Source organism: Primulina tabacum, chromosome 5 (genome assembly GCF_025594145.1).
Source record: "Primulina tabacum isolate GXHZ01 chromosome 5, ASM2559414v2, whole genome shotgun sequence".
NCBI lineage: Eukaryota > Viridiplantae > Streptophyta > Magnoliopsida > Lamiales > Gesneriaceae > Primulina > Primulina tabacum.
In genome coordinates, this window is record NC_134554.1 from 3289708 (window position 1) to 3304676 (window position 14969).

General features: G+C 34.7%; 1 protein-coding gene across 1 annotated transcript; it reads right to left on the reverse strand.

Annotated features, from left to right (window-relative positions):
* Window positions 1–4032: 4032 nt before the first annotated feature.
* On the reverse strand, window positions 4033–7578 carry LOC142546277 (transcriptional regulator STERILE APETALA-like). The gene is made up of 3 exons (XM_075653910.1): window positions 7333–7578; window positions 4784–5327; window positions 4033–4682 (listed from the first exon to the last, which is right to left on the reverse strand). The coding sequence occupies exons 1-3, from the start codon at window positions 7576–7578 to the stop codon at window positions 4108–4110; spliced, it is 1365 nt and encodes a 454-aa protein (XP_075510025.1). The 3' UTR covers window positions 4033–4107.
* Between the last annotated feature and the right edge of the window lie 7391 nt (window positions 7579–14969).

Genomic DNA, 14969 nt, shown 5'->3' on the forward strand with positions numbered 1-14969 from the left:
CACAAAAAAGTTCCCAACTGGCTGCTGCTAGAATCTAAGTCATGCGCGTTGAAAATGGGTAAACCCAATCAGGGGACATTCAGGGAAAGGGTAGCATTCTGAAGTATTTTAAAAAAAGATTTATAAGTCAATTTATTTAAATGTTTTTGTATTTTAAGTGTATACACATCATTAAATTCGATTACATATACATTTATTTTAAACACGTAATTCATTCTCATCAGTCGACTCAACCTAAATCCTCTCCGTCGATCTCTTTTTCATTTCCTTTCCGACTACAATTCTCAACACAAATCGACGCAATGACTAATAATAATATGATAATATTAACGTTTATTTCGATTTATTATTTATTTTCATTAGTCGATCAACTGATTGAAGAAAAAATTTCGACCACGTTGGTCGACCAAAGCTTTGGTCGGCCAAACAAGATTGTTGGGTCTACCCAAGCTTGGGTAGACCCAACTGTGATTGGTCGACCATTGATGGTCGACCATTGATGGTCGACACTGTTGATTGTTGGGTCTATTTATCATGGTCGATTAAATTGATTTTGGGTCGACATATCTCGATTTGGGGAAAAAGACTCGTAAATTTTAATTGAGGGAAGATGTGTCGAAAAAAGGGGAGAATTAATTAAGTTAAAGAGTTTAATTGCAGTTAATGTAATAATCAAAAGTCAACTCCTTGTTTCTTAAAAAAAGTCAGAGTTTTTATTTTTTAAATACTTTCTATCTCACTCCTACTTTTTTAACTGACCCAATCAGCCACTCGGCGAGTACGTAAGGCATGAGGTCACTAGATACATCGAGGGTCAGTTAAAAAAGTAGGAGTGAGATATAAAATATTTAAAAAATAAGGACTATGACTTTTTTTTTTAAGAAATAAAGAGTTGACTTTTGATTATTACAATAACTGCAATTAAAATCTTTAACTTAATTAATTCTCCCATTCTTTTTCTTCTATATCGACACACATCTTCCATCAATTAAAATTTACGAGTCTTTTTCCCCAAATCGAGATATGTCGACCCAAAATCAATTTATTGGTCGACCAAACAATTGGTCTTGGTCAAAACAATGGTCGATCAAAGACCAAACAATGGTCAACCAAACAATGGTGACCATTGTTTGGTCTTTGATCGACCATTGATAGATGGTCGATCTAAGCTTGGTCGACCAAAACGTGGTCGAAATTTTCTTCTTCAATCAGTCGATCGACCAACGAAAATAAACAATAAATCGAAAAAAATGTTAATATTATCAGATTATTATTAACCATTGCGTCGATTTGTGTTAGGAATTGTAGTCGGAAAAGAAATGAAAAGGAGGTCGACGGAGAGGATTTAGATTGAGTCGACTGATGAGAATGAATTACGTGTTTAAAGTAAATATATATATGTAATCAAATTTAATAATGTATTTACACTTAAAATACAAGGACATTTAAGTAAATTGAGTTATGGATCTTTTTTTTAAAAATATTTCAAAATACACTCCCTTTTTCCTAAATTTCTCATACATCGATTAGGAAATATATCATTAATTGTCTCCTAAAATCTTGCAGTTTGCTACACATAATACTGTTGGAATTTTCAGATAAGGATCATGAACAAAGCTGGCCACAATGAAGACTTTTCGAAGATAATGTTAAATAAATACGGTCGTATTTCCTAACAATGAATAATTCGAACGATATCTATAAAAGCCACTGTGTATCTATCTAACTACAAACTTTTATATCTTGTGAAATAAGTTATGAAAACCATCATTTTTTGTAACAATTATTTTGTCCCATGTTTCTCCGGTTCCTTAAATTCTGCTGGCCATTTGCTTCTCTTTCAGTGAGTTTGCAGGGCTGGGGACAAAAAACATCATACAAAAAGTTGTGTGAAATGATGTATTTTGTGATACATATATTTTATTTGGGTCATTCATGAAAAAATATTACTTTTTATGTTAAGAGTATATTTTTTATTGTGAATATCGTTATAGTTGATCAATCTCACAAATAAAGATTCGTGAGATCGTCTCACAAGAGACATACTCAAAACACAAAGGCCGAGTCGCTGGCTACTTGGGAGGGCATTCTTTCCTGCCAAGAGTTTAACCTTACTCCGGTATAGATTTGTTGATCCCACGTACGGAATTTGAGATAATAAATCCGAAAATAAAGAATAAACTGGACACCGAGATTTACGTGGAAAACCCTTAAAAAATTTTAGGGTAAAAATCACGAGCAAGATGAAAAGAATTTCAGTATAATATTTTATGGTGTACAACTCACTCATTGTGTTTCCAAAGAGAACACACACTCTCTTAATACAGGAGAACAAAACACCTCACAAATATTACAGAACTAAGCACTCAAATGCTTATAAGATGAGAGAAAACTCGAAGAAGAGATGATTTGAAATGAAGGAGGGAGCTCTATTTATAGAGCCCCTTGACCGTGTGAAAACGCGTATAAAAACGCATTTTCTCCTCTGAATTTTCCTGCAGATTGGCAACCCACGTTTTTTATGCTGCAACTTGTTGTCCCTAGCAAATTCAACCAATTCGCCCGACATGCAATAAATGCTCCTGCCGACAGGATTGAGACAGACTCTCAAGTTGCCGTTAATGTCCTACGAGTTGGATCATGTAGCGACCCAAGCTTTGCTGAAGAAAATTAGTTGTTACAGGATGCATATTTATAGGGGAGGGAATATTTTTTTTCATGAGCCTCATGTTCATAAATTTGTTAAAAGTTTTTGTTTTTATGTAATAATATGCCTATGCAAATTTTGAGCGGTATAAAACTTAGAACATATTTACTTATTTAAGTTGTACAAATCCGTAGTTGTATTTCTCCCGAGGCTCGGGTTAATCTCAGTCTTTTTTATTTATTTATTTATATATCGAAAAAATTATACATATGAATAGCATCCTTATGTTTTCTTCTTTGTTTTTTTTTTTTTTTTTTTGTATCCTAATCGAACCCGAGTCAATACATAGGGAGATTCCGATTACACCATTGGGCCAAGCCCTGGGTCTCTTCTTCTTTTCTTCTTCTTCTTTGTTTTTCTATTCGTGTGTATCTCGAGAAATATTATTTTTGCATAAATGTTGACGAGCGCAATTCTTTTTTATCAGCCAAACATCTTGTGAAAGTTGAAGCTCATTTACAATGGAATCCAAGATGATCTTGGTCTTGTCCATGTAAAAAATATACATATTATAAATTGAAATACCAAAATATAAAACCGTACGAATCCTAACATTTAGCTATTTATGAGTAAAAAAATATACACAAACTCAGAAACACGTGGAATCTTAGTAAATCAAATCTCAAATGTTTACTATCTATCTAATAAACCATATTGATTACAAATAATTATTTCATCAACTGTATTAATATAATTTACAGTGTAGATAAACCATAGTACCCAGAGCCAGTTAGCCACCATAATGCCAATCATCAGAGGGGCGATTCAGTTCATTGCATAATTTTATAATAATTAATTAATGTGAACCATCTTTCTATTATATTATATGGCAAACAAATATAAGAATTCTGTGTTGAGTTGACGGACACATGTGGAATATTTGTTATTCGTCGAAGAAAAAAAATTAAATTTTACACAAAAGCTTTCAAAATTAAATCATATCATAATATAATAATCCAAAAGTACTGTAACTATTCAACTCTTGCATAACAAATTTATATTTCAACCTTGTATCCTTTTTATTTATGTAAATCGGTTATCACAAGATCATATCTAAATTTGTTTTAAGACAAGATGTAGGAGGTGGTGTGAGCCCTTCACCTCCCTTGTGATAAATAGAGTGAATCGATGTCATTGACCAAATTTAAGTTTGAGATTCGGTTGTAATATTTACGACGCTCATCTCAAACAAAAATTAGATGCAACTCAGACATTTTGAAAAATTAGATATCCCCATCCAACCAATCAAACTCAAAGTAATTTTACAGCCGAGAAAATGAATCCACTAAGCCTAAAGCAATAAGAAGTCTCTTTTCTGGCTGGCTGCTGACATATGGTGACCAAAACCCTAATAATTTCCCCATATGAATTTCTTGATAAAATATGGCTAAAAATTGGAATCATTGAACTCCAAAATCCCAAACATGAATTGTGGCATCAGCAGAACAAGCAACCACATATCTTTCATCTGCAATAAGGGCATTGCATTCCCCTATTCCTTCCCTTAAACTGTACAGGAAATTTCCATGTTGTATCTCCCAAACCCTAATGATTCCACCTGCACAAGTTAGCCCATACCCGCCATTTACGCAACCCAAAATCTCCCTCTGTGATGCACCCCTTAATCGACACGACACCACCATATCCGGCACATGACGTACATTAGTGGCACCCCGTCTATCAGTTATCATAGCTGAGTCGTCGTTACAGTCGAAAGAGCCCACGATGATACCCCTTCGGTATTCTTCGTCACTTAACACCAGCCCTTGGTTTTCGAGATCAAATACTATGAGCCTTAGGCTAGTGCAGGCCACAGCCAAATGATGGCTTGTTACCCTAATTCGGCCAATAAGATCGGTTAGTTCAGTCAGCAGATGCCACCCCATTACGGCTTCCGGATCGGTTAGGACTCCTCCAACAAAAACTAGTTCTTCTGTTTCGCTGTTCCAGATGTGGAATGAACGACCAGGAACACCTAGAAAAAGAACAAAGCACGTGAAAAATGGAACTTCATATGGCAGCCTGCCTGGTTCTCAAGTAAAACATCGAAGGCACAAATCTTGAACTACAAAATACCTGCATAAAGGCCAACCCACCACCGGTTACAGCCCGTAAAGTCAACTAGAGCCCCGTCATTCACAACATCACCCAAATATGCTCTTCGTAGAGGATTCACTCCCGTGATGACAGCCATATGAATGTCACCATCCAGAGTAGCAAAGACAAGACGAATGTCTGATAAAATGATGCCCGACACAGCACTAGAGAACCGGCCAAGCCGATCACGGTGCTGAGGATAAAAAGTAGATAGGTGAAGCCTGGTTGGGAGGTGGAATAGGTGAACTGCACCATCAGCGAATCCAGCCGCAAGGTGATGATCCGAAAGAGCCAAGCGGCGGCAAGAGAGACCATCATCATCATTGTTGTTGTTATCTGTTGGGATAAAATGAAGGGTGAAGTAGATATTTCTGTGTAAGAGGAAGTTACAGGCCGTCTGGTGGCGATATATATACTCTTCTCGCCAAGTGTTGCGGACAAGATGGGTGATATTCCAAACACGACGTGTTATATTCTGCCATAGAAGTTCAGAACGAGATATAGCTCGCCAAGTAGAACAAACCTGCAAACATTTAGAACATCACATCGGCAAAATTATGTTGGGACTAAACATGCACATCATTTCACGAGTAAAAGAGACCGGCTAAAGCAGTGTGAAAATGAAATCGGTTTTGACAAAATTATAAGACGAAGCTAAGAAAATGCTCCTTACATGTGAAACAGAGGCAGTGACTGGCGATTACCCACCAGCACGTAAATTTCAACTATAATTTACCAAAAAAATAAGCATTCCCAACACCCTAACCAAAAGTTAAGTCTCTGCCAAGACTAGCAACAATGTGATTTTGCATGGATTCCATATACACAATTACACCTAAATTTTTTTAGGGGAACAATCAGATGGAAAGACAACAATTTATCAATTTCAGAATGGTGCGATAAAGGTGAAAATCGAAAATGAGACCAGGACATTGACAATTTGAACACAAGAAATAACAGTGATAGAACAAAACTCAACAATTCCGTGGTTTTGAACTCACGCCAAGGTAAATATCGTCGGCACACACTTTCTTCTCCTAATCACATATTTTGTTATAAAAAAAATTCAGTGAGTATTTTCTTCTTGTTTCTCCTAGTAAGATATATATATATATATATAACATCATATCTCGTCCATTGTAGAGATTAAAGATTCCAAATCATATAGTTCTTACATCAGGTCAGCAAAGATATTCGTAACTTTCTCCTAAAAAGTACACAACAGATCAACTTTACCTTTGGGAACAGAAAAGGACACCACTACACACCACAAGACCAAATTGTAATGGCCCTCCACCTCCAATTCAGTTTCAAGAAGCCGGATACAGTTTCAAGAATTCAAATGTGCCATAATCGACAATCATAGCAGCCATAATTACTAGATCTCATTTACAAGTTACAAGCCATAATCGACAATCATAGCAGCCATAATTACTAGATCTCATTTACAAGTTACAAACGACAACGGACAGTTGAATCACAAGATGAAAGAAATTCAATTGGGAATGGAGAATCAAATTTATTTTGTGATTTGATTTATCTGCCTTGATTTATGATAACATACACATATCTACGTGTTCAATTATGTCATCATAAAATGATTGATTGTTTCAAGAGATTAACATAATTCTAATTGAATTCATCTTTTGAATATTATTTTGCCTGGTGTTATTTGTTATTAAAATTTATTTGTATTTTCTATAATTGTTTGCAATAAGATTAATTGATCAATAATAGAATCGTTATATTTATTCGAAATCTGATACTCGGGAGAGGGATTTTGAATAGGACCACAGTAAGACAACCTAAGATTTTTGTAGAGTTCGAGAGGCCTACAAGTTCCTTGGAGGTCGTTGAAAAAAAATCATAGACTTGATTAAATAATTCTGATGTTTGATGTCTGCAGAGGATATTGGCATTGACATTGGGAGAGGCAGTAAGCGGAGGATATTGGCATTGACATTGGGAGAGGCAGTAAATAACACTCGAGGGTTTTTGGCTTATAAATTGGAATAGGTAACATTATCGATTAATATGATTTTTATGAATGAAAAGTTAGTGAAATCTTATATCTAGAACTCGTTTTACTTCGTGTACCCAATACCGTCCTTGAAAATTCTTATTATTTAATTTAACACAGTTAATTGAATTAATTGTCTTGATTCTTTAAATAAAGTTGAGATTATTTTAATTACAAGACTTGTAAATTTTCAATTCCAGTGAGAACGATACTTTACTTAACATATATTAAAACTTGAAAATAATGCTTGCCACAAAAGACACGCATCAATATTATTTTTTTGTTAGATTTATTTTTGAGATTATTTGTAAAGAGAATTTTAAATAAAAATTGATTTGAAGATTTTTGGAAAGAATGATATAATTGAAAAAGATAATTGTTTGAATATTTTTTTGTTGAAGATAAGATGAAGACATTGGATAACTTTTTTTTTATGGTAACACTCGTAATTTTATTCAGAGTGCAATAAATCATCCATTACAAGATTCACCAATCAAAGCGGAAAAACCCCATTTTCCCAAACAAAAGGAGATGGGGAAGAAATAGAAAAAGACGCTAAAGAGTCCGCCACCCTATTCGCGGAACAGCCTACGTGTATAAGATCAGTATTAGAGCTCATAACCAATAGTTTTCGAATATCCCACGCCAGAGGTCCGCTATAACTAAGATCATCTGCTGGGTGGATGACTGCTTGCACCGCCAGCAGAGAGTCAGTAGTAATTACATTGGTTTCCAGACCTCGTTCCTGCACCATCTGCAATTCTTATCTTATTGAAAGAAGCTCCGCGAACACAACCAACTGTGGTCGACATGTTTCAGAAAGATATAAAATTTTGTATCCTTCCAACAATTTTTTGCTATGGGGCACCAAAAAAGTGCATGCTCAGTTGAGTCGTGGCCATATCCGCACAGTGGACACAAGTCTATCACAGGAACATGATGTCGCGCCAAGTTTGCTCGAGTGGGAATGATGTTGTGCATTGCTCTCCACAAAAAGATCCGAACCTTCGTAGGAACTGACAGGGACCATATGAATTTCCACCAAGATTTTGTATGGTTGTCCGAGCTATGTTTTTGGGTCTCAAAGAACCCTATTTGAAGCTTGTAGCCACTCCGAACAGTATACTTTCCTTTGGGCTCATAGAGCCAAAATCTAGAATCCTCGTTCCCTTTACTTGCAATCGGGATAGCTAGAATATCTTCAACTAAATAAGACGGAAGAGTGGTACGAATCAACGACTCATTCCATGCTCCATTCTAGATGAAAATTCACTGTATCAAGATAATTCTGGGTGCCATCAGGCCGCTTAAGGGATCTACAACTTGGAATCCACTGGTCTCTAAAAGTTGCGATATTTTTCCCATTTCCAACCCGCCAACAGAGGCCTTTCCTCAGAAGCTCCCTACTCCACAAAAGTGATCTCCAAATAAAATATGGGTTATTCCCTAGCTGGGCGTCCATAATATCATTATACTTAAAATATCTCGCCTTTAGAACCCGGGCTACAAGAGAGTCTGGGTTAATGGCAATTCTCCACACCTATTTCGCAAGAAGAGATCTGTTGAACATTTCCAGATTCCGAAATCCCATGCCTCCCATACATTTTGGCTCACATAACGTATGCCATGCTATCCAATGCATACGCTTTCTCACTTCTTCCATGCCCCACCAAAAATTCGCGCATTCCTCCTGCAGAAAATAGTACAATTTGAAAATATAATATTTATCTTAGATATGATGAGTTCTTCTATAGTAAAATAATGTCAATTCATTTTACGACTGCCGAGGGTGGCCATGTGTGCCAGGAGAATCCGATTTGTTTCATTGTCAAATCTTTTAAAGCATATTGTTGATTATTTCTTGTTGCTTTTATGCACTATAATCATTCAGACGATTCTTTTCATCATGAGAATGTGAACTCTAGAGAGAGAGCGATATTTTTGCAAAGAACGATATTTTTTGTTGTGAGCTTGTCAGGTCGGTTGATTGCGAATACTAGTGGTACTCGTCAAGTAAAGTCTACTGAATATATTCGTCATAGAGGCGTCATTAGAAAGAGTAGGTATGTTATGAGACGGTCTCACGAATCTTTATCTGTGAAACGAGTCAACCCTACCGATATTTACAATAAAATTAATACTCTTAGCATAAAAAATAATATTTTCATGGATCACCCAAATAAGATATCCGTCTCACAAAATACGACCCGTGATATCGTCTCACACATAGTTTTTGACCATTAGAAAATGGAGTCTTTTATTTGAAAAAAACTTTATATAATTGTAACAGTTTATATTTAGTGGATTTGCTTGATGGCCCCGTGAATCTAGGTCGGTTAGACCAAATCACGTTAAAATTGTGTGTTCTCTTTTGCTTTCAATTTTACATTTTTTAATTGGACTAATTATGAAAACTAAGTAAAATATTAGAAATATGTTTTTTTAGTCACAAACAAAATGGCAAGGAATATTTTGTCTTTCCTTCTCTAATCCTTATACATTGTATCGATATTTTTCTTCGTATGGTACGATAGTAATTTTCTAATATATCCACACCATTATCTCCTCAAACAAAGGACCGTCGTTCTTCTCACAGTTTGGGCCTCCTCTCAAACCCACCCTTCCATTTTCTCGCTGTTTATATTTAGTGGATTTGCTTGATGACCCCGTGAATCTAGGTCGGTTAGACCGAATCACGTTAAAATTGTATGTGTTCTTTTGCTTTCAAAAAACCAAGTAAAATAATAGAAAACCGGATCAACATTATGGTTTTTTAGTCAAAACCAAAATGGCAGGAATATTTTGTATTTCCTTCTCTAATCCTTATACATTGTAGCTATAATCGATGTCTTTCTTCGTAAGGTACGATAGTAATTTTCAAAGGGCCGTCGTTATTCTCACAGTTTGTGCCTCCTCTCAAACCCACCCTTCAATTTTCTCCACTAGAAAAAACACACACTCCAATCGAGATCATTTTTATCCACTGCATTAGGAGCGCACATTTCACGTGAAACATATCGAGCATTACTTGCCTTGAGATCTCATCACAGATTTACTGGATGCTCTTACCTACTTCTTTAAAGTATCCGACGATTCCATCCACATGACTCGATTTAGACCATGACTTTAATACCACTTGTTCTTCGTTTATAAGTATTTGAAGATTCCAACCCGATCTAGATCATGGTTCTTGCCACTTGTTGTACAATGAATTAACATATATCAATGGTATAATATGGACGACTTTATGCCTAAGCCTTACAAATTTGTTTTAGACATTATCCAAAAGACCTCGTACCAATGAATATAATTCCCATTTATTTACAACAGAAGATAAAATACAACGCTACAAAATATGTCGATGTTCTAATTAGATTTAGGCATTTGAAAGTCTTAAATTTATTATTACTTCTATCTAATTTTTTTTAACTTTCCTTCTTAATTTTCTCTGGGTACTTATAATAGGTGAAGTAAAAAATGTTTATTAGACGATTTCATTGGATATTTCAAACTCTGGTATGGTGGGTGAATCCATCGTTTAACCCTCGATTTTCCAATTTTTATATTGTGGTTAAGATGTCGCTAAAATGGTGAAAACAAATATTAGATATTCCATTTTTTGCTCTGAATGTCCATACAATTTTTTTATTGGTAGCCTAGTTATAGGGTTTAGTAAGACTAATCTTGGGGATGACAGCATTTCTCTAGGATTTTTTCCCACGTAAAATCAAATGCAGTCATAACCTGTAAACGTTTGGAGTTGACTCACATTTAGTTCTCATAAAAGTCACCATGAAAATTTCAGCTCGTCATCTTCCAAATGATTTACTACTATGTTGTATCAGTAGGGCGAATGTTGTTATATTTTATTGTAAGATGACTCGCATTTAGTTCTTAGTTAAGACATACAATTGGCGACTATGATTTTGTCGTAAGGATCCTACCGCCATTGTTTTTGAAGTTTCCTATAGCTGCTTAAATTAGTTTCCTGCTCTAGCTGCTTAAATTAGTTTCCTGCTATAGTTACTAGTTTGTTTCACTGATGTAGCAAGACTCTCAGATGTAATACGCACATTTTTTCTATACTTGAAGAAACGAATGCTTTTTTAAAGATTCTACACCTAAGAGGTTTATTGTTTCTTACTTTCTACGGAAGTTTATAAATTTTTTAAAGACATTCTTCTGGCTTCAACGAGTGATAGAAGCAATAAATTTTTTACGTGTGTTAAAAGACATTATATTTAATTATTAGTATTAATGACAGTTGAATCACAAGTACAGTTAGAATCAAAAATATTGTATGAGATATTACAATAATGACATAAAATATGAATAATTTTTCTAGAAAAACACTGCCATCGATGCATACGTTACTCGTATCTTTTTCCCAATACCCGAAGACCATTATCTTCTTTTTATGATGAAAACCAGACCATTATCTTTTTTTTTAATGATGAAAACCCCATCCGCTATTTTTCACTGCATGAGGTAAAGTTGTGAACTAACGTAATAATCTGCAAACAACGTTAGCCTGGATAAACCATACATAACAAATTATGGGCGACCATTAGCCCGAGAAGTATTAACCATTCCACCAACTCGGAGGCCAAAGACAATTATCTTAATTCTTAGTTTATCCACCAAAAAATAAAAAATAAAGCCCAGAAATCAGAATGACCATTATCTTAATTCTTAGTTTATGGACCAAAAAAATTAAAATAAAGCTCAGAATGATTCCAAAGAATGGTAGTGGAATGGTAACAACCATGGCAGAAGGATATTACGTATGATTAATCTTGATAATTATTATACACACAACCCGAATTAATAAAAAAAAAGAACAAAATGTTAGAATATTTTATTATCATTCCTTTTGGAATCTTGGAAACCCATTCTTGATAATTTTTTATAAAAAAAAAATCGACACAGTACCAACTCCCAAGAATTCTGGTGCAAGCATGCTGCCCCCCCTTCCCACTTGGTATGGACACATATAATATAATACACTTTATGGACTCTGTATGGATTCTGTAGCCTAATGCCCCATGCTAGGCATGCCCCTCTGCCCTTCTAAAAAGATTACAATCTACGCCTCTTTCTCCTCTCTCACAGAAAAAGAGACAGATGAAAAAGTATACGGAATACCAACCTTAATTATTTGATTTTGCAACTTTGTTTACCATTAACTCGATTTTCAAATCTTAAAACATTAAAAAAAAATTGGAATTATGTTTGCTGCTTTTAACTGCTTAATATTTGGTCCCCCAAATATCAAGAAAACCCAGTTACTTGTAATAAAAATCTGCGATATAAGATGTGACTTCATGTAGGTACAAATGAAAATAGGAATAGAAGGGACTACACAAATGGGAATGAAGTCAGGTGGACTACACAAAGTATGATATTTTATTTTATTCCACATGTTTCATATAGCTGTAGATTTACACTGTTGTCCTCAACTTTATAATAGTTATTGCCATGTTAATAACACTGACATATTTCCCTCCTCTCTTCAGATTAAGTAGATAAGCTCCTACTCCGTATTAAGCCACAGACCAAGACCATAAAATAGTTAAGAAGATAAAGCAACGACTGAACAGTAACTGCAAAGACAGACAACATAAAAAGAAAACTTTAGTTCGTAGCCATCTACATCTGACACATTTTTTTTAAATAAAGAAATTGTCAGTTGGATAATAAAGAGGGAGTTTATATTAGTACCACGGAGAACCCAAAGTGTAATAATTTTATTTGGTACTTGAAGATATCCAAAGATTTTAACACTTCAGAAAGGGGAAAAAGAAGGCCTATTTGCTCAAGGGTCTCTGTCAAAATCTGCAGAATGGGTATACATTTTTGACAGGGCAAGAAAGGAATCATGCAGAGAAATAGAAAGAAACTATGGAAACAAAAGAACCCTTTTGCATGTAAGTATTTTAGAAGAGGATTGTTGGTCCAAAAATGGTTCATTATTTTTTCTAAACAAAATGTTCATTATTCTGGTTACTAAGAGGAGAGTTTCACGTTTCGCCACTACAATAAAAATTTAAGTTGAACGTGTATTATATATTGATTTGGTTAAAAAGTAGACCGTCTTTTGAGCCTTTTCAAAAGCAATCTTTTAAACTCGAGTACCACATGAAGTGTGAGAGAGAGAGAAGTCGATACGCAAATCTTTTCCCACAAGGGTTTTCTATAAAGATATTCTATGTATGTAAATGGCAATGTGTGAGCTCTAATTTTTCTAGGTGATTTGGTCAAAGATACGTCTAAATTGAATCGCAAGGAATGAAATGATGTGATATCCCGCAAAGTTAACATATAAAGTTGATTTGAACATCGCTCAAGTCATCATTAAGATCTCACATAAATCTCAAAAAGAGAGAAAAAGAAAAGGGTACATACGAATATGTAAGAATACCTGGAAAATGCTGAATAAAGCGTGTGCTGCAGCAAGTCGGCCAGCAGTTCTCGACGCATCAATGGTTACTTCAAATGCGAGAGCTTCAATGAATGGTTCGGGCCAAACTCCGTTGCTGGATCGCATCCTACTGCGAGAAGATGAAGGGCCAGCTTCAAACTCACCGCCTCTGCCGACTCCGCCGCCGCCGCCTTCAACTTCTTCATCAGAAGAAGATGAAGACGATGTTGACATATGGAGGAAAAGTACGTGCAACTAAGGTGTTACAGAAGCTAGAAACCCCAAGATTTGGAGACAAAACAAAGCAAACAAAAAGAGAGATAAAAGACAAACCGAAGGGGCCCAAAGATGTGGATTAGTATTTTTCAGTTTTTCAAGATTGTGCGCAAACCTTATGAGAAAGAATTCTTTGTTTTGGTTAATACTTCCGTATAATTATATTATAATAAATAGAAATAATTATTCTTCCACACCGGCCTCTCTTCCTTTTTTAAATGCGCAAATACCGTGTGCATATATATACATAGCATATACGTACGCATTATTAAATCCAAGTACACCTGATACATATCTCGTTTTTGGGCAACTTGTGAAATCTTTAATTAAAATATATGTGAGATTTATTTGACACGAATCGGGCTACCCATTTTCCTTACCGCCGATCGAAGAAATCTTCAAATAAATGAGTAAAGATATGTTTTTAATAGTCGTGTCTACAACATCAATTTCATGGCGCACTTAATTAGCAGTAATCATTTGTAATTATTCACCAATACAGACCAACACCAACTTGAGATATCTTTTCAATTTCATTCCCACTTTTGAACATTCTCTCACGCAATTCATATGCACGTCGCGCGAGTTCTTTGATCAAATAAGAGCAACAAAAAAATTCATCACAAAAAACTTTTATTACCGACATTATCCTCAAAAATAGGTCGTCTCATTTTGGCCACCCTGGAATGTTTTTATGTGATGACCTTTGCTGTCCGCCATTAAAACTATATTTTTTAATGACGATATCATTATGATATAAAGACAAAAAAAAATATTATCCCTTTTCATAAAATAAAAAGGAATTACAAATATTTATTTTCTTCCATATATATGTGTGTATTCATTCCTATCAAAAAAAATCTTCAATTATTGATTTGTGGATATTAATCCGCTAAAAAACTTTTATCATAAATAAACATAATAAAATACTATAGTTGCATAGCCGTAGTGTTTGACTAAAAGCAATGCCAGAACTGTGTCATGCTAACGTCTTGTCAAATGTCCATAAAGAACACTTTTGCTGCTATCATTTAATGTGAGAAAAATAATTGTTGTACTATTTTATTCGTTTTAATCAATTAATTAGTTTTCTCAAAACAAAATTATTAATTATATACATTTAATATTGGAAAAAATATGAATTTGGAGAAACACAAAGTACATAAAAACTTTCAGAGAGCGAAGCAGACATGCCTATAACACTCCAATAAAAGTGCTTTAAATCGATGTAACAATCTCAGGTCTCCTGAAACTGCACCTACTCTCGTCACCCCCCCCCCCACCCCAACCCCCTCACACGTGTAATATGATTTTAATTATAATAAATTAAATTATTATCATCAAAAGTTTATGTATTATATATTTTAATTCAGTGCTACTACAAATAAACAATATCTTATATTATATTATTTAAAATTTGGGTAATTTGAAAGTGTTATATATATATA